Source organism: Ovis aries, chromosome 19 (assembly GCF_016772045.2).
Source record: "Ovis aries strain OAR_USU_Benz2616 breed Rambouillet chromosome 19, ARS-UI_Ramb_v3.0, whole genome shotgun sequence".
In the NCBI taxonomy this organism is placed as follows: Eukaryota; Metazoa; Chordata; class Mammalia; order Artiodactyla; family Bovidae; genus Ovis; species Ovis aries.
This window is the reverse complement of record NC_056072.1, coordinates 48,292,938-48,319,809: the sequence shown is the minus strand read 5'-3', so window position 1 is coordinate 48,319,809 and position 26,872 is coordinate 48,292,938. Positions and strand designations below refer to the sequence as shown.

Here is a 26,872-nt window from a genome sequence, read left to right as displayed (position 1 = left end):
TGTGAGACAATCAGTAAAATTTGAAAATTCATCAGGTATTAGAGGAAACCAAGAAATTTCCAATTTTGTAATGTGTGACAATGATGTCATGATTATTTAAGAAACTATCTGCATATTTCAAAGATGCATAATGAACTATGTAGAAATAAAATGACGTGACTGGGTGAGTCCTATAATTCAAAACAAAGAAAAAAGAAGGGCAAAAGGGAATACATGAAGTAAGTATGGCACAATCTTGATAAATGCTGAGTAACAGGTATAGACAGGGATTCACTGTACTATTCTTTACATCTGTGTATGTTTTTGAGTTTTTCATAATATAACATTGAGAAATAAAGAGAAAATTAACACTGCATGGTAAAATCTCCTCTCCCTGAACTTTAAAAATATATATACATGCATTTATATATATTTAGTTCTATATTTACTATTAACTAAACAGTAACTAATACAGTTACTATTAGAGTATCTGTCATTAGTTTCTTAACTCAACTTATATAATTAATTTTAGTTTTAAAAGATATTATGTCCCTATAAATTAGGAGACTTTCATTCCTGCAAGCGAAAAATTAAAAGGTTTTCATTTCTGTATGCTTTTATAATTACATGAAAAAATAAATAAGTAGCTTAACAAAAAGGAATGATCACTTAAGCAATAAATCATACCCAAAACTATTGCAAATTCAGTTTAGTCAATCCATATAAAGAAATTAAAGTTTGTTCTTTCCATTTTAGCAAATATGGCTCTAAAGAATATTTGACACCACCACTATCATTTGCTTGGTATTTATTTATATATTTTAAATAAGGCAGAAACCTCTTCTTTAGCCCAATGGTACTAATTATTTTTGCTTTCTTTTTTCTCTTTACAGTTTGCTTTTTTTTTTGGACTTGGGCCATTTTTAAAGTATTTACAGAATTTGCTACAATACTACTTCTGTTTTATGTGGGTTTTTTGTTTGTTTGTTTCGCTGCAAGGCTTGGGGGTCTCAGCTCCTCAACCAGGATCAAACCGTAACCCCTGCACCAGAAGGCAAAGTCCTAAGCAATGGACTGCCAGTGAAGTCCCTCTCACAGTTTTTAACATAACAACCATTCACAGCCCACACTCAACAGATAGCTAACTTACAGTACAATAACTAGACATCTCTAACCTCTCAAATTCTGTCTAGGAGGGACTCACTTTTAATTCCAGTAACTTAGCAACAGACCGAAAAACAGGAAGAAAATTAAAACCTGCCCCTATACTTTTTCCAGGCATCACATGTAGAAAATATCTATTCTCACTATTTAACATTTATAAAATGTCCACCGCATTCAAAAAAAGTAAACAAAACCTTTTGACGTAATATTCTTCTATTCCTCACGCGCTTTTATGTTTACTTAAAATACAGAAGAGAGTGCTTGAGAGAAATCAAGAAACTGTGCTGGAGTGCAAGTTCAATTATTTAAATATTTCAGTAAATCAGGAAATAGCAACCCACTCCAGTATTCTTGCATGGAGAATCCCATGGACAGAGGAGCCTGGCAGGCTACAGTCCATGGGGTCACAACAGTCAGACATGACTTAGCAACCAAACCAACCAACCCATACTTGACAGACTGAACTGAAGCACGAAGTGTGAGGCTGCCTTACTCAGCTTGAGTTTGGGAGATGCCATGTCATCATCGTCAGGCAGTGGGCCCAGCTCTTTCCTTTTATCCTTGAGTAGCTTCTCCAGGATGTGTGCATCATTGTACACCTATAGTCAATTACAAATACAATTAAAATTATTTTCTAAGAAGCTTTCTATTGAAGTATAATACGTATCCATGAAGAAGTTTTAAAAACACAGGTTAGGAAAGTTGAGAACTAAAGAAATACAGCCTGAGATCACAACAGAGCAACAAATCACATCTCTGTGGGGTGGGTCTTGGTTCACTGTTTAAAGCTTTCCAGGTATTTCTAATGTGCAGTGATATCATAGCTGAAGTTTGAGAACTACTGTAGTAGAATCACTACAAGTTTCTGCAGAAGTTCTGAAACATATTTACATGTGCTGTTTCTTCATAAATCTCTCTTACACTGGACCCTCTAGGTAGCAGACTTAGCTCAATGGAAATTAAAAATATATGATAGTTGGAGAAAAACATCTCAAATATTATTAAAAGAGATTTCATATCAGTGTGCATTCACAGCCTGGAATCTGATTTGTGAAAAGCAATCATCTCTGCTTGGTCTCTCTCTCTCTGAAGACTGAGCCAAGGGTGATAATATATAGCCATGGACAAAGCTACTCACCCAATGGCTTGGCCCCCACAGTTGCCTCCTCCCACACTCCCGGCCCCCAACCGCAATCCAAAGGCTCTCCACCCTGAATACCACCAGAGCAGAGGGACTGAGGGAATAAATGACCTCTCTTCTTTGTCAGCCTCTCCCAAGGGTGGCTTTTTTCTCTACCAGTGGCAGACAAGTGGCACATTACCCAATGACACTGAGGACAGTGTAAACCCCTATGACAGAAGAGAACCATTTCTCTGATTACAAGCACCCTCAGCACCTACCTTATTTTATATTCAAATGCAATAACATAAAAATAGAAATAGAAATGATTTGAAAATGTACTTTCATTTCTGGGAAACTTAAAGTAGACAAAGAAAACTCAGAAAGGATCTATGGACCCCTAAACCATGTTCACTGCAGCATATTTACAATGGCCAAGATATAGGATTAACCGAAGTGTTCATGAAAGAGTGACTGGATAAAGAAAACGTCACACACAGACGGGAATATCACTCAGCCATAACAAGAATGAAATCCTGTCATCTGCGACAAGATGAAAGACAAATCCTGAGGGCATTATGCTAAATGAAATAAGGTAAGACAGAGAAATACAAATACTATATGATCTCACTTATAAGGACACTAAAATACCCTTCCTCGGCCCCCCAAAAATCTCAAGCTCATAGATCCAGAGAATAGACTGGTGGCAGCCAGAGGACAGGCAAGATGAGTAAAGGGGTCAAAAGGCACAAACTTCAGTTATAAAATAAGCAAGCCATGGGGATGTAATGTACAGCATGGCAACTATACTTAGTAACACTGGACTGTATATTTGCAAGATGTTAAGATAGTAGATCTTACAAGTTCTCATCACAAGAAAAAAGTTGTTAACTGCATATGGTGATGGATGTTAACTAGACTTAATGTGATCATTTTCAATATATACAAATATTCAATCACTATGTTGTACCCTTGAAACGCATGTCACTTATACTTCAATTTATTAATAAAAAATAAAGTAGATAAAGGATACTGAGTAGAAAATATATGAAAGGAAGACTATATCATAGCTTTACTGATGAAGAACTGAAAATCAAGATGCTTCCTAACAAAATCAATTACTGAAAAGTCTATTATTGAAAATATCCTAATATTTATATTGCTGTAGGTGTTTTTCAGGTGCTTATTTGTGTCCAGCTCTTCAGTGACCCCATGGACTGCAGCACACCAGGTTTCCCTGTCCTCTACCATCTCCCAGAGTTTGCTCAAACTCATGTCCATTGAGTTGGTGATGCCATCCAACCATCTCATCCTCTGTCATCCCTTTTCCTCCTGCCTTCAATCTTTCCCATCACCAGGGTCTTTTCTAATGAGTCAGTTCTTCACATCAGGTGGCCAAAGTACTGGAGCTTCAGCTTCAGCATCAGTCCTTCCAATGAATGCTTAGGATTGATTGGTTTGATCTCTTCGCATCCAAGGGACTCTCAAGAGTCTTCTCCAACACCACAGTTCAAAAGCATCAATTCTTTAGCACTCACCTTTCTTTATGGTCCAATTCTCACATTCTTACATGACTACTAGAAAAACCACAGCTTTGACTACACAGACCTTTGTCAGCAAACTAATGTGTCTGCTTTTTAATATGCTGTATAGTTTCCCTGGTGGCCCAGAGGTTACAGCATCTGCCTGGAATGCAGGAGACCTGGGTTCGATCCCTGGGTCGGGAAGATCCCCTGGAGAAGGAAATGGCAGCCCATTCCAATACTCTTGCCTGGAGGATCCCATGGAGGGAGGAGCCTGGTAGGCTACAGTCCATGGGGTCGCAAAGAGTCGGATACGACTGAGAGACTTCACCCACAGGTTGGTCACAGCTTTTCTTCCAAGGAGCAAGCATCTGTCAGTTTCATGGCTGCAGTCACCATCCGCAGTGATTTTGGAGCCCAAGAAAATAAAGTCTGCCTCTGTTCCCATTGTTTCCCCATCTATCTGCCATGAAGTGAGGGGACCAGACGCCAGGATCTTTGTTCTTTGAATGTTGAGTTTTAAGCCAGTTTTTTCACTCTCTTCTTTCACCTTTACCTAGAGGCTCTTCAGTTCCTCTTCGCTTTCTGCCATAAGGGTGGTAATCATCTACATATCTGAGGTTACTGATATTTCTCCTGGCAATCTGGATTCTAGCTTCTGCTTCATCCAGCCCAACATTTCACATGATGTACTCTGAACATAAGTTATTATAAGCAGGTGACAATATACAGCCTTAATGTACTCCTTTCCCAATATGGAAGAATTCTGTTGTTCCAGGTTTGGTTCTAACTGTTGCTTTTGGTATTCCCATCTCTTTAAGAATTTTCCACAGTTTATGATGATCCACTCAGTCAAAGGCTTCAGTGTAGTCAATGAATCAGATGTTTTTCTGGAATTCTCTTGCTTTTCCTATAATCCAGCTTGGATGATGGCAATTTGATCTCTGGTTCCTCTGCCTTTTCTAACTCCAGCTTGAGTATGTGGAAGTTCTCGGTTCATGTACTGTTGAAGCCTGGCTTGGAGAATTTTAAGTATTACTTTGCAAGCGTGTGAGATGAGTGCAACTGTGTCATAGTCTGAACATTCTTTGGCATTGCCTTTCTTTGGGATTGGAATGAAAACTGACCTTTTCCAGTCCTGTGGCCACTGCTGAGTTTTCCAAATTTGCTGGCATATGGAGTGTAGCACTTTAACAGCATTATCTCTTAGGATTTGAAATAGCTCCACTGGAATTCCATCACCTCCACTATCTTTGTTTGTAGTGATGCTTCCTAAGGCCCACTTGACTTCACACTCCAGGATGTCTGGCTCTAGGTGAGTGATCACACCGCCGTGGTAATCTGGGTCATGAAGACTTCTTTTGTACAGCTCTTCTGTGTATTCTCGCCACCTCTTCTTAGTATCTGCTGCTTCTGTTAGGTCCACATTGTCTTTTATTGTGCCCATCCTTGCATGAAATATTCCCTTGATATCTCTAATTTTCTTGAAGAGATCTCTAGTCTTTCTCATTCTATTTATCTAATTATATCATTTTATGGACTATCCTTACAGCAGTATGGCTACTGAGGATAGTAGTAACAATAATGATAAAAGATTTTAATGTCCTTGGCTTTCATTTGAGTGTTTGAATACCAGGCACTATGTAACATATTCTGTCAACATGAGCTCATTCTAATCCCACAACAACCCTAATGCAAGTACTATTATTAACCCCATTTTACACATGAGGCTCAGAAAAGATAAGTTACTTACACAGGGATTAGCAAGATAGGACTCAAATCTAAGATGTCAGATTACAGCTGACAGTCAGAATCCATGGAATCCATGGATTCAGACTGTCAACTACAATGACATTTCAAACAAGGGACTTGAGACTCTATGGATTTCGGTGCTGCAGGGGTCTGGGAACCCCTGGAACCAATACCCTCCCGAAAGGCAATGAGGGGTAACTGTACAGGGTATAAAGTTTTAACCTTCACAATGTCCCTGCCTCCAATTTTAAACAATTAAGGAAAGACAAAATATTAAGCTAGTCCTTGGAAGGATTCATCACAGTTGGGAGCCTGTCAGGATCCCCACGCACCCTTACCTGGGACCCCTCCTCGTTGTAGTGCCTGGCGTTGCGGAACATCAGCTTCATGTCCTCTATCATTCCCTCCTCCCCCGCGTATTTGTCATTGCGGATGTTATGCTCAATTATTTTCAAGTCCATTGGCTCCAAGATGATTTTATAATAATCAGGATAGTCCTTTTTGGATGGTTTAACCATAAATAGATCACAAAGTCTTCTGCCTGAGCCTGGCTCACGAGCTTCAAGAACAACATTGAATAAGATTTTCATTCGCTGCTTTCTTATGTTCTTTTTACTGTTGGAAGTAAGAAAGGGGAAAAATGAGAACAGGTTTAGTTTTCTTGATAGAAGAATGAATATGAAATAAATTAATCTTGTGGACAGGTGCTTCATAATGATTACAATTTATTTATTATATATGGCACAAACACAGTAAACATGCTGGAAGCTATAAGCAAATATCAGGAAATTTTCCAAAATAGTTAAAACACAGTGACTCTGGCAGGAGTACCTAAGAACACCAGACAAACCTGTTTAGAATATTTATGAAATGCAATGCTTGAAAAAAATATTGTCTAACACCAAAGAAAATGAAATTCTATTATCAGTTTTTTGAAGAACAAAGAAAAAGTGGAATAAAACTGCTGATTCCCTACTGTTACTAACAGTTCTCCCTTAAACAAGCAAACACACACAAACAAAGAGAAGTGTTCCATCTCCTAAGACAATCACTCCTGAACACCTGCATTTCCTGGTTACCAGAACAAAAGGGATGCTGTCTGACAGACTAGTATCTCCATAGTGGGAACAAATGTCTCCGGCATTTACGCTATCATGGTCAGTCCCTTCTCCCTCCCTCCATTATTCCACAATCCCAGCCTAGCTTAAAGAATAAATGGTCTGTGGTTCACCTAAGCTCCCGAGTAAATTTTCATCCTTGAGTATGAATCCCTATCTTGTCCAAATTCTCCCGATGAGATGTTGTGCTAGGAAATAGATGTCCTAGTACCACAGGACAAAGTACAAGGGACTACAGATTACAACCTGAGTTACAAAAAGGCGTAAGAGAACATATGGGCTAGCCTCCTAATTATTGAGGAAACTGGCTCAGAGAAGTTAAATGACTTGCCCAAGGTGAGATGTCCAATGAATTATTACAATTATTAGAATTAATGAATTATTAGAAGAGATGATATTCCAATATGATGTCTGGCCCACTGTTTATATGACCTCAGGACACAGATATCTAAGACTAGCCAGACTTGAACCAGCAAACCATCAGTCTCTGAGGTAGGTAATACAAATAAATAACCCATGACTTACTTTCTATTCAACACTTAAAAGGGCACAGTGTCGCATCTGGAGGTAAATATTTTCTATCCAGTCCCTATCTTACAAATGGAAGGGAGTTCATTACTGAAGCAAACTATGTGGCCAAATGGATCTCCTTACTCCAGTCCTGTGGCCACTCAATCTACTCCTGGGTCATAAAGAAGACAAAGGCCAGATATTTTCTCCATGAGGTTCAATATGCTTTTTTTTAAAAAAAAAAGAAAACTCAAATAAAGGATAACAGATGAGAAAATAAATACTCTACGTAAAGATTTTAAAAGTCTCAAAAACGCCTATCTTCCTAACATCACAGGGCACAAGGCAACCTGAAAGTGATCCAATTAGGAGACACAAAGGACTCCATTGCCTAGAGCTGGAATCATCCTTGTCACCTGTGTCTTCACTTGGGGCTGCTCATTTCCACTGGTGGCTCTGGAATCATTCTTGTCATATCCCCACTCAGTATTTTGGTGTCTATGTCAAGTAAGTGATGTTTGATGACAGCGATCTAGGTGAAGTTTCATCTAATGCTAACTATTTCTGCAAAGAGGCATCCCCAGATGATGATGAGAAGGGAACAACTCTCTCAGTTCAGGACTTCAGCAAGTGAATAATGGAAGGGGGAGGCAGGACAAAGCTTCAGCATCGCAGAGCTCCGCACAACTGGGCAGAGACTGGACATCTTTAGCCTTCAAGAAGCCTCTAAAGAAAAAGCTTCAGAACCTGGATTTGATATCACAGAATTTGATAACTGTTCTAATAGTTGACATTTACTGTTTTATTACTGTGTTTACACTAATAGTATGCTTTACTAATAAGCATACAACTCCAGTTGTATGATTCACTTTAAGAGAGTGATGTGTAACTGGTTTCCATCCTCAAAGGCAAGCAAAATTTTTGTTATTAGGGTCACACAATCTTCTCTGAACTAATCCAGCTTTGTTATTTTGTTTACATTTTTCCAGATCCTTATATTGCCTTTGAAACCAAGAACCACTGGCCCATTACTTTCCATCTAACTGCCAGAAAAAACTCAGAGCTAAACTTCATATTCTTCTATAACTGTATTAGCTTGAGTGGCTGGTATATTTGCTTTATCCTTTTCCAACATGATGCTGAATCTTATTATGTTCACACTTCTGAAAGTAACTTCAAACACTTGTGAAATGACATAAACTCTACATCACAAAAAGACAGCTACCGTATCACCCTATTTGATGCTTTCTCTTGACTGTTTTCAAAGGCCTCGGCCACATGATTTTTAATTCGTCTCAGAACCCCTCTATTCATCCTACGTCTTTCCTCCCTCAGACTATTTAGCTGTAAACAGTTTGTTCACTCTTCCCTATTTTGGGAAAGGTGCATAATTAAATCCCAGACCTGGTAACTAGCACACTCATTCTTTTTTAATCAGGACCTGTGAACATACTTAGGTAAAAAAAGCCTGAAGAGAGTTCCAAACCAGGGCTGCTCATCATTATGCGCTTAAGGGTGTCATATACTGAAGAGGGTGTCGATCCAGATCACAGACGCTGTTACAGTAAACGTACAGTTTTAGAAGTTCATGGTCTTGTTAGCACTATAGTCTTGTGCTAACAAAGTCATTATATTACAGCAATTTTCCGATAAATGAACATCAAGTGTTTTGAGAAGTGGGTACTTTTTCTAACTTGCAAAAAGATCATCAGTTAGTGGAGGCTTCACGCTGAATCCCTGATTTTCCAAGACCACCACCTTACCATCCTTTTGACCCCCAAACTCAGCCTAAAACACTGGAATCAATGTCACTTTTTGCTTCTCTTAGTTTATCCCCAAGTCCTAGAGGACCTTCACAGCCCTTCTAGATCTGATCTTCCCTTTTTTCATGCCATGGTGTTAGTCCTAACCTTCACAGTTTGTGGCTGACCACTTTCTTAAATCTTATTATTTTTACTATGAAGCTATTACTTAGTACATATTTATATTTGATATACATAAAAGATTCCTATTTACAGTTACAAATAACTCTTCTACCACATGCCAGGGACTGTGCTAAGCACTTATCATTTAATCCTCAAATTCTAAGAACCAAGTACAATTATTACCCCAATTTTGGAGATGTAGACACAGAGGCTTGGAGACTTAAGTGAGTACCTAAGGCCATAATCAGAACTGAGATTTGAATCAGTGGTAGTCACCAGGCTGCTTTTATCATACAAATAAATGACAAAAAGCCAGCTCTTACCAAGGGCCTCTAATCAAAGTCAACCCGGCTCACAGGCTTCAAGGTCTCCCGGCCTTTACCTCTCTGGCCCTAGATCTCTAGTGATGCCTGCTGTGAAGCTAGGTAAACCCAAAGGTTCCTTCTTTTACAAGGCTTTTGTATTTCATCTACAAGGAGCAAAATCTTTTTATTCATCTTAGTGACTTTCCCAGTTTAATAACATCTGACTGAAAACAAAATGAAATCTACCATGTCTTGATGTCAACAGGAAATACCTCCAGATTCAGTGAGTATTCAGGCCCAGTTCTGTGAGTTTCAGGCATATTAAGCAATCAGGTCCTCACAGCAATCCTCTGTAAGTTTTTGTCATCAACTCTTTTTTCAGATGAGAAAATTGTGATGAGGTTCAAATCATCGAGCTAGTAAGAACTGCGATCTGAACCTGGGCAGTCAGGGTCCAGAGTATGGGGTTATAACAGTACTCCACACTTCTGCTTCCTCTTCTGCTCAGAATCAAGTGCCACATACTATGAGTCATGTAAAAGAAATACCAATCCATGGTCTTTTTCTTAAATTTACCAATTAAGAAAACTTTTCTTAAGGAAAACAGTAGGAAGAAGATACTAAAACAGTAACTGTACAGAGTGGACTACGTATGGTAGCAAATGTAGATAACTTCAAACATCTAACTTTCAAAGAAAAGCATGATAGGGAAATCACATTTCTGAAAGCTATTTGGGCAATCACACAACACTTCCATACAACTATACAACTGTGTGCTTCACACAGTTTTGTTTACAACCTGCCTCATTTCCCGGTCAGTAAATTCCTGAAAAGTAGAGATGATGACTCAACTTTTCCTTTGTGACCTGTAAGAGGACAGTCTGGTGTTCTGCAAGCAACTGACACTCCATGAATGCCAGATGGCAGAGGCAAAAAATAAAAGCACCATAAGATGATTACTAGGACTACACATGGCAACTGAAGGGCTGTTTTTAAAATCATAAGTAACATGCAAAAGAATGGATGGCTTTAAAGAAATAAAACACAAACAAGACCAGAGACTAAGGAAATGTATTCATGCTCAAGAAGCACTAGCCCAATGCATAGGCACCAACAGACTGGTATCACTTGGATTATCAACACTGATTCTGATCCCTCCACCATCCCCAGTCTATAAGAGACGTTTCAGAAAAGAAATCTGCACCCGCCAGCCCCTGGGCACAACCAACGCCACCACATTCTCAGCCTCTCTACCTCTGCTGCAGAAGCACAGCCACGATGACTGGTGCAGGGGCTTGCTGCCCTGGGCAAAGCTGGCAACAAATTAAGGGTCCTGACTATATCTAGGCTAATTCTCAGTTAATTTTACTAACTATACTCCCAAACTATACTGTTTTCTTTATTCATAAGACAAATTGGCATCCAAATAAAAACCATTATTTCACATGCTTAAGACTGCACTTTTTGGCTAATCAGTGCTGACCATGCCATAGAAGTTACACTTAAAAAAAAACATGTTTATGCATAAAAAAGGACTGCACACCTGGAGAGCCTCCTGAGACCCAACATCTCACTGTCAAGAGTGTTCCTGGGAAAGCAGAAACAAACATTACATGTGAAGAGAAACAAAACAAGCAACATTGGAGGTCATGTATAAACCAAATATGGTTGAGAAAAAAGAGGATCATTTAATCCAAAGGATAAAAGGTTTTAAGAATACTTGGAACATTTCAACATGGAAGACAGCAGGTGGATTTTAGGGTAGAGGGGTTGGAAAGAAGAATGTATTTCCAGAATGAAGAGAACATACCCGCAGTAATTTTTTTCACAATCTTTGACATGAAAAAAATAAGGCAAAGACAGAACCGTATTCAATACTTCAGAGTCAAGTCAAGTAGTATTTGGAAAACTTGGCCCTGCCTTCTCTGGACATGCTTAACTTAACCTACCAGGCTGTGATGTTTACCTGAGTTCTGGAGGAGTCCATTTCTTATTACCAAAACCTCTCAACATAACTGCCTTCTAAAAGGCTTGCTACGTATTTCCTTTGTCACAGTCCAAAGTACAGGACTTGCTTCTCTCAACCTCTTCATGTGTGCTCATGTCTGTATTTCAAACCCAGGTAAGTTCTTTTACTGCTTTAGCTATGATTTATATTTGCTCTTCTCTTACTTGTATTTTTCACTTCATTAAACAAAACACTTCCTAGGAAACCTGTGCATGAAAAGACTTTTTCTCTAAAGTGGGATTTTATTATTTTGAGAACATAATGCTTAGCTTTCTTTTTATGGGAGGTTTTAATTAGAGTAATAACTTTCATTTCATCCACTTGGGTTGTCCCACAAAGTACAAGCCGTAGAGATTTTTTAAGGATCTGGCCTGGGCTAATGCCTCCTTGGAACTGTTTTCTTAACACTCAACTAGTTTAAGATCTCTCTTGTCATTCAGTGTTGGCACTAATTGTACCATCACTTTTGCCTCCATTACCTTCTTTTGCCTGAGAAGTTTTTATCTTTGATTGGTGACTGATCTGGAAAACACAGGTGATGCTGTAGTAGTTATATAATTACACTCAAAGATGTTCTTGATTTGATGTCTCTGATCTGGTCTCACATTTTTCCTCCGTTGTCCCTGGTATAACAAGGAATTAAGACCTTGGAAGGATGAAATTCATAGGCCAGTAATGGAGGAGACTCATACCTCAGGGCACACCAATCAATTTAGTTACCTTGGCATAGCACAGCAAAGTTATTTTCATTGCTAAAAAAAATTTCCCAAAAGCTATTTACAGGGAAAGACAAGACAGCTTCTCTTTTCTAAACCATTTTAAAAAAATTCTCTGGTGTCAGTGGATCTACAATACATGAATAGAACTGCATTAATAGTTACTAATGACTTCATTCAATTTTGAATCTGTCAGGCCCTGCTATTAGTGATGAACTTATTCTTTGTTTAAGGTTTCCTCCCTGTTATCATAAAGATGGTGAGACAGTTAAGGCTCAGGAAGAAAAACGTGTTCCACAAAGATCAAATCAGAGAAACTCCATGTGGGAGGCGCAGACAAAAGAGATGGTCTTGCATGATTCTTTATAGGAGTCCAGCTTCAGAATCTCACAGTAAGGTCCCCTTCCATAAAACCCATGAGAAAAAGGAAGGGTTAGGGAAGTTGAGAGAAAGATTAGAAAGAAAAGAAAAACAAATATCTAGCTTAACCTGTTATGAACTACAAGAAGCTGTAACTTGGTACTTTATATGACATCCTTAAAATAGCAAATAAAGATCAGATTAACAAGGGAGAACAAATGGGTAAGAATAATGACTGACTTTTTTTTTTTAAATCACCACATAGAAATTGCCTAAATTAGATTTAAAGGGCTTCTTACAATGCCACATTAAAACAAAATAACCTGGATAGCAAAAAGAATAACAGATTTCACCAGGCTATATAATTATTTTTAAATATGTTATCTAAAAACACGTTACCAAGAAAACACTAATCATACAATTAACAAATGAATTTTTAAATGTTATAAAATATTTAAATTTTATAATTCATACTCGACAGCTTACAGAAACAATTTTCTGCACTTAAATCTGAAAAAACAAACTGAGACGATGTCTCCAGTTATATGAAGAATATATACCTTTTTCTTTTGGCACTACCAGTATCAGAGGTGGCTGAAGAAATCATGCTGTCTCCATCCTCAATGTCGTCTCTCCTAGCAAGCTCTTTCTTCTTTGCCTAAAACAGAAGATATCCCAGGAGTTGAGCTCATTTTGCTGAGCACTTCTAGAATATATTAATATTAAAGAGCTAGACACATCAGATTCAAGCAGAAAGATACAACCACACGTAGAATACTCAAAATCAAAAAGAAGTCATTAAACATTTTCAATAACCCAATTTAACAAAAGTTTGCATGACAGAAAAATAGGTTAAAAAAAATGGATCCAGAGAGTTGAGGAATCAACTCTAGCTAAACTGAATTTAAGACTCCGAAGGACACAAACTCGTTCAAAGCACTGAGACAAGTTGTCGGGGCATCCTGCTCTGGTGTCCGTATTTCAGTAAAGCCAAGTCAAAGCTAGCCTTTAGCACCCTTGACTTAAGCAACAGTGTGACTAAGAACAAAGCTTAAAGTGAGAGGTGAAATAAGATCTACTTTTCAACACATGCATTTTTAAAGACCTTCTGCCAAAGAGAGCTAAAGTCCAATGATAGCAGACTTAGGGAACACACACAGAGTTCTGAAAACAAAATACTGACATCCTCAACATGGATCACAGAGCTGACCATATAAAAATGGAGATTCTACAGGTGATACAAAATTGCTTTTGTTGTTCCTTGCTCTGAGATTCTCTTTCCAGGAAGATTCTACCAAAACTGACAGGTAGACACAATTTGTATTTCATATCTATGCCCTTTTTTCTCAAAATACTGAGATGACCCATGGCCTCAGATGCCCTCCAAGGTGTGCTCTTAGAAATAATTCAATCAACTCGTGGACACTGTACAATGATGAATTAGCCTAAAGATGACCCTTCTCCTAGAACCAACACTACCTCAAGAGAGACAGTGTCTAGAACCAAATAAATAAAATCTGAATGCAAAATAGCATCTGTGATTGGAGGGAAGCATCCTCATAACCCTAAAGTTACTCCTCAGGGACAAATCCCTGCTTCTTCCACTCACAAAGCTAACCCAGTCTAAACTATTATTTCTACTCTGCATAGTCCTGAAAGCTCTTAGAAAAATACTAAAAAAAAAAAATCAGTACTTGTGGCTAAAATGAATGACCTGACATTGCTGGAGGAAAATCACATATCTTAACACACTCAATTATACATACAACAACTTAGCAAAACCAAGAAATTATACCTGCATGACTTGCTGCAGTTTTAGAACTCGCTTGTAGATGGCCGAGTTGGGAACATTATAGCGTTTGGCATTTTCAAACATTAAATTCAGATCACACTCCAAATGATCTAAAGTTTCATATTCTTGGTTTTTTAGCTTTGTTCTGTGAAAGACAAACACAGGGCTAGAACCTTCCATTCTGAATATGCAGAAACACCCTTCTGAAAGTTCAGTGCAAAAATCTTGACAAATATTACAAGGTAGTTTACCAGTGATACTGACTAGAGGCCTGGAAGTGACAATTTCCAAATATAAAGTGAAGGAACAAAAGCACCACTATATTTAGACAACATGATAATTTAACTGAAAACCCAAAAGAATAAAACACTACAAGCAGCAATAAGAGAACCTAGTAAGGTGGTCAACTACAAAGCAAACATATTAGCAAAACTCCTAAGGTAAAATCCTGGTATCGGCTACATGAAAACCCTGTTGTTGTTCAGTCGCTAAGCTGTGTCTGACTCTTTGCAACCCCAGGCAAGAATACTACAGCTGATTGCCATTTCCCCCTCCAGGGGATCCTGCCAACTCACGGACAGAACCTGCTGTCTGCTGCATTCGTAGGTAGATTTTTTTAGCACTGAGCCACCAGGGAAGCCCTTACATGCAAACCCTAGGAAGAGATAAAAATCAGGGAGGTTTCAAGCTATCGTAATGAAGAATCATGGTGATTTACACATTTCAGAAAATAAGAGGTCATTCCTCTTGATGAGAGTTAAAGAAAAGAGAAAGCACTGGCAACTACATGAAGGAACATGTAGAATAATAAACATTAACCTCCAGGGGAGTTGCATAAGGGAAATGAAGAGCAGTCCATTTTTATTTGTTGGGGGGGGTGGTTCTGTGCTGTGCTGCTTGTGAGATCTTAGTTCCCCGACCATGAATTAAACCTGGCCCCACAGTGAAAGTGCTGAGTCTTAACACTGGACCATTAGGGAATTCCCTGAAGAGCAGTCTTAAGATGGTAATGAGAGGCAGAGTAATGTTAAGAGGCCTTCTGCTACTCTTCCTCCAACACAAACAATTGTAATTAATCACAATGGCTTAATACTGAGGTTTTTACTTACTTTAAGTCTTAAGAATTGTAATAGCTGTCTCAGACATTTAGGCTATTACTAACACTAAGGCTATCACAAGTCCCTGTACACCTGGTACAAAGTGAAGCATCACAGTCTGCCTTAACGCTATATGGATTTAGACAGGATAGACTTTTAAAGATTGACTGAAGCACTTGTCTGCTACCCATCAAAGTCACAAAAACAATATTAGGTAAAGAACCATATTATGTGTACAGCTTCACAGAATTAATGTAGAGATTCCACACTTTGCTCTTAGAATGACACATCATTCACTACACATGTAAAGTTTTACTTAAAATTTACTAAAATCATATATAGATTCCATGAAGTGCTGACAGAGATAAGAATGTTATAATAGAACATTTGATTCTCTGGGATGAACCCAAAAAAAAAAAAAAAAACCAACTAAGCACATACTCAGCTCTCACTACCTGTGGCTAGCAATAAGAGTTTAAATTACAGCCTCGGACTTATTCACGCTAACTTCAAGGATAACGTGCTGGATATTCTCAACACCCACAAAGAACAATAGAGAACCTAAACTAGCATTAACAGATGACAATCTATAACAAATCTGCAGATATTTATCAGTCAGATATTAAGGATGGGAGTGGGAAGGAAAGGGTAGAACAGGAAATAAAGCATGGGGATGACAAGCCCCAGCACAACAAAGATGGTCTATGTAGCCACGTTGTCGAGCTCCGCCCTACCCTTCCCTTTTTTTTTTTTTTTTTTGCTTTTGATGACACTCAACTATATTCCTTCTGCTAACACATCTTCCTAGGATTGTGCTGTGCAATACAGTGGTCACACATGTCTGTTTACAGCAAAATAAAGTAAAACTTGAAATCTAGTTTCATTGTGCCACATTTCAAGTTTTCGACAGTCACATGTTGAGTGGCTACCAGAGACAGTACAGATAAAGTAACATTTCCTCATCACAGAAAGTGCTACTGGTCAGCACTGCTCAAGATTTCCCTGCTGCTCTGATGAAGAAAGAGCACAGTGGAAGGTGGTCCAGCTCCTATGGGGCACGACTGGCTCAGCATGCATCCTTGGAAAGGAGGTAGATTAGATGCCCTAAGAGTTGACCCTTCAAAAGGGAAACCAAGATACAAAATTTTACATGCAGGTAAATTGTTGTGATTAAAATATCAATAAAAGGAATAGGAAGAGAAATTTTTGCGCAGTTATAAGAAATGAAGAGTTAAATTCTGAGCGGCATAATTTTTTTTTATAATCCATAATCTGACACACAAATGAGTAGCTGGGATACCTTCTGTTTATCTGTCTCTTGACACTACTGTAATACAAAGAATGTAATCTGTAGTTAATCAAATTTATTTCTCATATTTACATTGGTGTGATACTTAAGCATATCATATGCTTAAGTACATGCTTAAGTTCATGTCTAGACATATGAAAAACATTTTTATATCCTCATCCATTTTAGAAATGAAGGATATATGCACAGGCTCAATCACAAGAAAATAGATGTATACTGAATAATGTAAATGATATATTACCTGATCTGTTGTAGTGATATGGGTGTTTTAATTTGCTGATAATAATCAGGATACTTTTTCTTTGAAGGCAAATGGAAAAAAGGTTCAGCTATTAGCTGGCCTTGGTTATTCCGACAGCTCCGAACTGTGTCATAAAGCTGATAAAAAGGATTTGAAACATCCATAAATGAAGTAATGCTCTCTGCTTCTGATTCTCCTTCTTCATATCGCGCAGCTACAAAGACATAAAAGATATTTATAAGGGGAATTTAAAAAAACATTTTTTAAAGCTTTTAACAACCTTCCAGATTATGCTGTGTTTGAGCATACTTATTTTAAAAGAATAGTCTCTAGCCTTCATTAAATATGCTGTTAGTAATGCTTAGTAAAAGTGTATGCTTACTTAAGAGAAATGTTACATAGAAACAGAATGTTACATAGTAAAAGTTATACTGTCTTGGTTGTTGTAATTTAGTTGCTCAGTCCTGTAGGATTCTTGTGACTCTTGTGATCCCACAGACCACAGCCTGCCAGGCTCCTCTGTTCATAGGAATTTTCCAGGCAAGAATAGTGAAGTGGGGTGCCATTTCCTTCTCCAGGGGATCTTCCTGGCCCAAGCATTGAACCCCTGTCTCCTCCAAGTCTCCTGTAAGTCTCCTCTATAGAAGGCAGATTTTTTTACCTAAGGGAAGCCGTAATTGTCTGTCTTTAAAAGGTTACAAAACAGTTTCTCTGCCATCTTTGCAGATCCTTACTTATGTGTGCTTGGACAAGAAAAGGAGCAGTTATTCTCAGATCTCCAGAACTAAAGCGACAGCATATAGGTTAGGATAAATGTAGCTAGGGGCTGGTATTGACAAATTTGACTTAAAGTGAGGCAAAATCAAAGAGATTTACCTGTAGCAGACCTTAGGAAACATGTTGTCCTTTATTGAGAAAACTTTTAGGTAGAAGCTAATCATAGAAACACCAAAACAAAACATGCAATCACTTTAACAGAAATACAAAACATACTGTTCATTTCTCTGAACTCTTAAACAGTGTATAAGGACCTGATTTAAATTATTTCTTGATGGATCAGGATAACCAAAATCACTGTCTTCCAGGCAAGTATGAGAATCACTTATTCAGTACTTAGTTACATATTAAGAGCTTGATAAACACCATTCTGAGGTAATCCTAACATCACCATACAGAACAGGTACTGTCATTTCTTTTCCAAAGGAGAAAACTGGACATGAGAAGTTGATGACCTGCCCAAGGTCATCTGGCCTGTAAAGCAGTCAAGAAGGGATTTAAGAGTCAAGGAGCTAGAAGCAAAGCCAGAAATTGGAAACTATGCAGTCTTTCCTGACTCCACTACCTCTAATCTTTTCATAAAGCTCTTGCACATGTTTTATTGAATTTAAATTTAGGAATATTTTTGCTGTTACTGTAAACTGTATCTTTTTTTAAAATTACATTTTCTTTTTATTTTGATTCTGGAAATGAAGTCAATTTTTGTATAATAATTTACATTAGCATTTGATTATTAATTCTAGTAATTTATCTATAGTCTTTTAAATAGAAAACTCAAAAAGTACTCTTATTGATTGCAATCCTTATAAACCCTTCTCTTCTGATCCTTACAGCCTCACTGTTATCACTGTTTGCTGGCTAGTACTTTGAACAAGAAGCAACAACATTTTAAACTTTGTTTCTTATGGTAAGGAGAATACTACAAATGTTTCTCCACTGAAAGTGCCATTTATCAGGTTAGGAAAGTCCCCTTCTACTGCTAGTATGCTTAGCCTTTATCATGAATGAGACTTGTAGTTTAATCAAATGCATTTGCTGGGCCAACGTCATGGTTTTGCTCCTTTATTCTACTAATACAGTAAATAATACTTTTATCTTTTATGCTGAACTAATCTAGTATTCCTGAAATAAACCCAACTATGTTATTGGGTATTACAGATACTGGCCACCTCATGCGAAGAGCTGACTCACTGGAAAAGATTCTGATGCTGGGAGGGATTGGGGGCAGGAGGAGAAGGGGACAACAGAAGATGAGAGGGCTGGATGGCATCACTGACTCGATGATGTGAGTTTGAGTGAACTCTGGGAGTTGGTGATGGACAGGGAGGCCTGGTGTGCTGCGATTCATGGGGTTGCAAAGAGGTGGACACGACTGAGCAACTGAACTGAACTGAACCTAGTGTTCCTGAAATAAACCCAACTGTGTTACCGTGTATTACAGATACTGCTAGATACAGTGTGCTTATGCGGATTGCAAATACTACTAGATACAGTGTGGTTATATTTTGTATGGTTTTGGTTTTATATCAGATTCAAAGAATAAATTGCGGAGTTCTTTTTTTACTCACTGCAGGAGTTTATTATATAATTCTGTTCCTTGAATGTAGGGCTTGGTGTTTTCAATGCAGGAGTATCTCTAATTAGCAATTTAATGTCTTTAGTGATGATATGACTCATCAGTCTTTTTATTCCTGAATCAGTTTTCAGGCGTTTATCAGTTTCTAGGAATTTGTCAATTTTATCTAAACATTCAAATTTATTTGCATTATGCTGTCTATATATGCTCTATATGCTCTTTTTCTCCTAATATTTTATTTGTGCCTTCTATTTCTTTACAATCTTGCTATAGATTTACATATTTTATTACGAGCTGTAACAGGAAAATTTTTGACTTCATTGATCTTTTCCATTAGAGATTTCCTTTCTAAAGAATTATCTCCTGTCCTTGGCTTTACCATCTTTTATCTAACATCTCTGTTTTTCTTATTATTTACTTATATTGGATGCTTGTTAGTTCATTAACTTTCAGCTGCTTTTCTTTCTGAATAGAAGCAGTCAGAACTACTAGGGGCACCTCCACTGTTTTTGATACGTATTATTTTCATTATTGTTACTGTTCAAATTTAAGTAATTAAATTTCTATTACAATTACTCCTTTTAAAAATTTATCTTAAAAATAAAAAAAACCACGTAAGCAAAAGATCATGAAGCCTGTGAGAGGTTTCTACTCCCAAAGTTGATGGAAAACACTAAGCTGGCAGATTGGATGTTTAAATAAAGATCTACTAAAAAAAAACAAAATACCCAAGTAAAAAATTTATTTTTCATTATTAGTTGCTATCACAGCTGTATTACAGTCAGAAATATGGTCTGCATAATACCTGATCTTTCAAATTTGTTGAAATTTGTTTTATGCCTAAGTACATGACCAATTTTTGCAAATCTTCCATGTGAACCAGGGAAGAACATGTATTCTCTAACTGTAGAATACTTGCCTGTTAATAACCAACTTGTTGTGGTAGGCTGAATAATAAGCCCCCACACAAATCTATGCTCTAATCCACAGAACTTGTGAATATTACTTAAATGGCAAGAGACTGCAGATATGATTGAAAGGAATCTTGAGTTTGGGAAATTATCCTGGATTAATCTCTGGGCACTAAACATAATCACAAGGATCCTTATGAAAGACAGGCAAGAAGGTCAAAGGAAGAAGGAGATGGGGTGACACGTAGAGACTGAAATGCTGTGTTCTCAATGCAGAGGAAGGGGCCATGAGCCAAGGAATACAGACAGCCTCTAGACACTGGAAAATGTAAGGAAGTCCATTATCCCCTACAGGCTCCAAAAGGACACCGGCCTGCCAACAACCTGATATTAGATTTCTGACCTTGAGAGCAGAAGGGAATAAACTTGTGATGTTTTAAGCCACTAAGTTTGTGGCAATTTGTTTTAGCAGAAATAGGAAACAAATAAACTTTCGAGGAATTATATTCAAGTCTTCTCTGTCTTCACTGGTTTTTTTGGCTGTGTATCTAGCAACTGATAGAAGCAGGCTCCCACTCTAACAGCAATGTTGTCACTTTCTCCAAGTTCTATCTGCTTGTTTTACATATTCTGAGCCCTTTTAGGATTTATCTGCCTGATGTAATAAACTTTTTATCAGTATAAGGTAAATTCATTTTATCTTTGGAAATGCATTGTTTGAAAGTCCAGTTTAGCAAAAGTCAATGTAACTACCATCTGGTTATTATTTGCCAGGGGTATCTTTTTTCTGTTCCATCCTTTTACATTCACTTTTCCTGTATATTTAAGATGTGTCTCTTTTAAGCAGTATATAACTTGATTTTTAAAATACCCAATCTGGAACTGTCTTAATTGGCAAATTCAGGCCACTAACATTTATTTCAGTTATAATTTTAGGAATTGTTTCTCTGTTTCCATTTATCACATTTTTTCTATGTTTCTTTTTGCCTTCTTGCCTTATTTTGGTGGGAGAAGACTGGAAGTTTTATCTGTTTTTCGTAACCCATTGTCCACCTCATTGCTCTTCTTAAAGTAACTGCAAGTAGGTGCTTTTCTCCACCTTCTTCGCTGCCCTTCAGGGAGACACAATGTGGTTTGCCTCGAAGACAAATCACCTCAAGATGCCAAGCCATACTTTTAATTCTTATGTCTTCTTTCCATCAGCTTTCTTGTTGCTCCAAGATCATGAGCTATCCTTTCTTTGCTATTTTCACTGTACCTACCCCTAAAGCTTTTTTCAGGAACAGGAAGCAGAAAACCAAGTATATTAAACTTTGACTAAATTAAGGATGAACAGGTTCTGAATAACAGCCTGAAGGATCTACAACACACAAATTTCGTTGGCATCTACTTTGTTTTACTACCTGAGGTTACTAAATAAGAATCCTCTCGTGACAAAAGTACTATTTATTGGGGGGGGGGGGGGGGAAGCCAATAAACGCTTTGTAAGAATCTTATAAGTGCCATGATTTCCCTTCAATTTGTTATACTACTATAAGGTTAATGAAGTAACCAAATGCTAGAAGGAAACCTAAAAATAACGTGTGTGTCACTTCTACAGTTGGCAAAAAAGAAAGCTAATGAAAAGAGAAAAGTTTCTTTCAATTTTTGATAAGGACTGACTTAAGTTTAAAAAAATATAATCTGTAGATGACAATCAAAAAATTAAATTTATACTTTAGTAGTCTACAATAATTATGAATTTCTATAGATTTAGTAGAAAATAAAGATACAGCTAGAAAAATCTTTTGTGTCACACTTGATTATAAAATCAAGAGTAATTCCATAAAACAAATTTTATCTCTACATATTAAAAAATATCACACTTAGGGGGAAGACAGAAAATATACCTCTATAGCTGCTTTATTACTCCTTTATGAAGTGTGTGCTTTTACTCGAATTTCTAGTACCCAATTATTTAAATGAAAGTTTGCCATAATTTACAGCTATCTTTAAATCATAAGCTCTAGATGAGAAGACATTATAGTCTACTAAAAATATAAGCCAGTGACCTAGAAATCTAAAGTGATATGAATGTCCTCCTGGGATTTCCTGATGGTGTCACTAGTACTTTGGGCTTTCCTGATGTCTCAGTGGTAAAGAATCTGCCTGTAATGCAGGATTTGCAGGAGACACAGATTCGATGCCTGGGTTGGGAAGATCCCTTGGAGGAGGAAATGGCAATCCACTCCAGTGTTCTTGCCTGGCAAATCCCATGGACAGAGGAGCGTGATGGGTTACAGTCCATGAGGTCACAAAGAGCTGAACACGGCTGAGCACACACACATGCATGCATGACCAGCACTGTTTACCATCATAGGTTTGAAACCAGGAACTGCCACGGCTATCGAAACAATGTTTTTGCACAAGTATTTATTTACTTAGATTCATGCTTTAACACAAAATAAAGCAGTAGTAAGTTCTTGATAAGTTTGACAACCAAGAGTGCAATCAAAACGTAACAAAACAAGTGTGTCCTCCCAAACAGACAAACTCCCAGCCAGACCAAAATAACTGCAATTTTCCTCAAGAAGGATTCACTGAGATGGCACATAACTCATCACAACTTAATGCCTACCAGCTAAAGCAGCGTCCTCTTCACTTTCTGAGCCATACTGAAGTGCCATGGTAATTGCGGATAAACGACCCCCTTGGACTGCTCTTTTATTACTACAAGGAAAAAACAAGCAATTAGAAGGCAGGGAAAGATGTTATAAAAATCCGGTTACTTTACAGGAAACAGGAACTGTTAATAAGGCATTCACATCAAAGAAAGAGTTTCTATTCAGCTGCTTCCTCTATTTACTTTGTACTTTTTCTATCCCCCACAATCAATCTTAACCAAGAAGACTAAATTTTTTCTCTCAGAAAAGAGGGAGTAGAGATAGAAAGCCCTTAAAGCAAGCTACTTGCAGCACTACTCCTTTTTTATGAAAAATAAAGATTCACTCATAATTGCTGGTTAATTCTAAAGATGCTCATATTTTAACAATGAAAATAAAATCTATTATGAACACAAACTCTTTCAGTATTTTAAGACACATTTTACTGGTAATTTTAAACACTACCTGACAATTTCTGCTTAAGCATTTCTCAGACATGAAGTCAGGCCTACTATACTTTTTAAATAAGATATCTGACAACAAAGTTTCATAAAATAAGCCAACTACACTCAAAGATATTACTTCAAGATAGTCATCAAGAAAATGCTAGCATGCTTATCCTCATAAACATGGGTCAGCTCTCAGACACTCTCTCTCACCGGTAATACTTGCTAGTGGGATTTCTCTCTTCACCAAGGCTGCCTTTACTGTGCGAAGGACCTGTCAGCCTGGTTGCAGCCAAATTTGATGAAGTCCTATCCAGAGACAAGGTTAAAAAAACTCAGAAAACTAACAGCTGAAATCATAATGCTGGATAAACAAAAAGAAAACAACCATTTTCCTTTTCTTTTCTTAAAAAAAGATACACTCTGGGACTACTCTGGCGGTCCAATGGTTAAGACTCAGTGTTTCCACTGCAGGGGGCAAAGGTTCCATCCCTGGTTGGGGGAACTAAGATTCCACATGCCGCAGGGCATGGTGGGGAATGGGGGAGGGAAGACTCAAATATTGCCGAGCCTCTACCATGCAGGAGTCTTTGCTCCAAAATCTGGGACTCTGCTACAAATAAAAGATGGAGAGGGTGCGAAGAAAAGGGAACCCTCTTACACTGCTGGTGGGAATGCAAACTAGCCCGGCCATTATGGAGAACAGTGTGGAGATTCCTTAAAAAACTGGAAAGAGAACTGCCATACGACCCAGCAATCCCACTGCTGGGCCAACATACCAAGGAAACCAGAATTGAAAGAGACACATGCGCCCCAGTGTTCACTGCAGCACTGTTTACAACAGCCAGGACATGGAAGCAACCTAGATGTCCATCAGCAGATGAACGCAAAAGGAAGCTGTGGTGCGTACACAATGGAATATTACTCAGCCGTTAAAAAGAACACATTTGAGTCAGCTCTAATGAGAGGCATTACACTAGAGCCTATTATACAGAGTGAAGTAAGCCAGAAAGGAAACACCAATACAGGATATTAACACATATATATGGAATTCAGAAAGACAGTAATGACGACCCTATATGCAAGACAGCAAAAGAGACACAGATAGGACAGACTTTTAGACTCTGTGGGAGAAGGCGAGGGTGGGACGATACGGGAGAAAAGCACTGAAGCGTGTACATTACCATATGCAAAACGGATCCCCAGTGCAAGCTCAATGCATGAAGCAGGGCACCCACGCGGGTGCTCCGGGACAACCCAGAGGGAGGGGGTGGGCAGAGAGTGGGGAGGGGGGCTCAGATGCTGGGACACACGTACGCCCATGGCTGACTCATGTCGATGTACAGCAAAAACCACTACATACCATAAAGTAATGAGCCTCCAATTAAAATAAATTAATTAATTAAAAAAAATTATGCTTATAGAGGTTGCCAATGATCAGATGTTAAGTTAGAATACGTTGGCATAAGGGCATTTTTCAACTATTGATATGAAAGAACTTGTTTCTGTTGAAACAAAAAAACTGAAGAGCAAAATCTGGGACTCTGAGCAAAAAAAAAATAAACCAGGGTTGATCCCAGACAGTTTATGGTTAGTGCAGTGACCAGAGGATCCAGAAACATAGCAAATGTCAAAGTCAGAAAAAAGCTACAAAAGCAGCCACTCAATCTTTCCATTTCAGGTAGAAGCAAATGGAATCCTAGAAGTAAGACGTGTTCAAAGTCACAGTCCCAGCACAAGATAAGCTAGAATCTCCTGACATCCGGCTAAATACTCTTACAGTGAAAATATATACATCCTATGATATAGATGCAAATATCACAATATTATAAGCATACCTTGTTTTATCATGCTTTGTTTCATTAAACGTCACATATACTGCATCTTTTCTTTTTCTTTTTCCAAACTAAAGGTTTGTAGCAACCCTAAATAAAGCAAATCTGAGCACCATTTTTCCAAAGGCATTTGCTCACTTTGCGTCTCTGTGCCACATTTTGGTAATTCTTGCAATTATTTCCAACCTTTCCATATTATTATACTTGTGGTAATCTCTGATGCTATCATTGTAAATACTTTGGGGAACCATGATCCATGCCTATGTAAGACAGTGAACTTAATAAATGTGTGTGTTCTGACTGCTCCACCAACCAGCTATTCCTCCATCTTTTTCCTTTTTCCTCACTCTCCCTATTTTCTCATACACAAGAATACTGAAAGTAGGTCAACTAATAACCCTACACTGGCCTCTAAGCATTCAAGGGAAAGGAAGAGTTGCACTTTTTTTTCCAGTTTCAAGCAAAAGCTACAAATGGTTAAGCTCAGTGAGGAAGGCATGTTGAAAGCTGAGATCAGCTGGAAACTAGGCCTCTTGCACTAGTTAGCCAAGTCACAAAAGCAAAGGAAAAGTTTTTGAAGGAAATTAAAAGTACTACTCCAGTGAACACAGAAATGATAACACAGTAAGATAGCCTTATTGCTGATAAGAAGAAAGTGTTAGTGGTCTGGACAGAAGGTCAAACCAACCACAACAATCTCATAAGCAGATGTGTAATCCAGAGCAAGGGCCTAACTCTCTTCAATTTGATGAAGGCTGAGAGAGTTAAGGTGTGGAATAAAAGTCTGAAGCTAGCAGACACTGGTTCATGAGGTTTAAAGAAAGAAGTCATCTCTATAAAATAAAAGTACAAGGTGAAACAGCCAGTGCCGATAAAAAAGCAGCAGCAAGTTATCCAGAAGATCTAGCTGAAATTATTAATAAATGTAGCTATACTAAATAACAGATTTTCAATGCAGATAAAATATACTTATCATGGAAGAACAATCCAAGGCTTTCACAAGTAGAGAGGAGAAGTCAGTGCCCAGCTTCAAAGTTTCAAAAGACAGGCTGACTCTTTTGATAGGGTTAATGTAGCTGGTGACTTAAGAGTTGAAACCAGTGCTCATTTTACTATTCTGAAAAATCCTAGGGCCCTTAAGAATTATGACAAATATACTCTGCTTGTGCTCAATAAATGGAACAACAAAGCCTGGATGACAGCACATCTGTCTGCAACATGTTACTGAATATTTTAAGCCTGCTGTTGAGACCTACTGCTCAAAAATATTTTCAAAACAGTACTGCTCTTTGAAAATGCACATGGTCACCAAGAGCTCTGATGGAGATGTACAAGATTAACATGCCTACAGACACAATATCCATTCTGCAGCCCACGGACCAAAAAGAAATTTCAACTTTTAAGTCTTATTATTGAAGAAATACATTTCGTAAAGGTACAGCTACTGTGGATAGTGATTCCTTTGATGGATCTGGGAAAATTCAACTGAAAACTTTCTGGAAATGATTTGTTATTCTAGATGTCGTTAAGAACATTTGTGATTCATGGAAAGAACATGAACATCAACAGGAACTTAGAAGAAGTGGATTCCAACCCTCATGGGTTACTTTGAGAGGTTTAAGACTTCAGTGGAGGAAATAACAGCAGATGGGATAGAAACAGTAGGAGAACTAGAATTAAAAATAGAGCCTGAAGATATGACTGATCTGCTACAATCTCATGATAAAACTTTAACATTGAGGAGTTACTTTGTATGGATGAGCAAA

General features: G+C 37.9%; 1 protein-coding gene across 50 annotated transcripts in view; it reads right to left on the bottom strand.

Annotated features, from left to right (window-relative positions):
* The window catches only part of PBRM1 (polybromo 1), a 100,670-nt gene that overhangs the window by 46,290 nt on the left and 27,508 nt on the right, over positions 1-26,872 (bottom strand). For 22 of the 50 annotated variants that reach the window (XM_042236095.1, XM_042236104.1, XM_042236105.1 and 19 more), the window contains 8 exons: positions 23,485-23,580; positions 22,801-22,892; positions 16,920-17,133; positions 14,276-14,417; positions 13,041-13,138; positions 10,940-10,984; positions 5,877-6,153; positions 1,637-1,742 (listed from right to left, as the gene is read on the bottom strand). In XM_042236095.1, coding sequence (XP_042092029.1) covers positions 1,637-1,742; positions 5,877-6,153; positions 10,940-10,984; positions 13,041-13,138; positions 14,276-14,417; positions 16,920-17,133; positions 22,801-22,892; positions 23,485-23,580 — 1,070 coding nt within the window. The remainder of the gene's footprint in view (positions 1-1,636; positions 1,743-5,876; positions 6,154-10,939; positions 10,985-13,040; positions 13,139-14,275; positions 14,418-16,919; positions 17,134-22,800; positions 22,893-23,484; positions 23,581-26,872) is intronic. The other 28 variants (XM_042236100.1, XM_027958315.2, XM_042236106.1 and 25 more) reach the window with 3 other exon arrangements.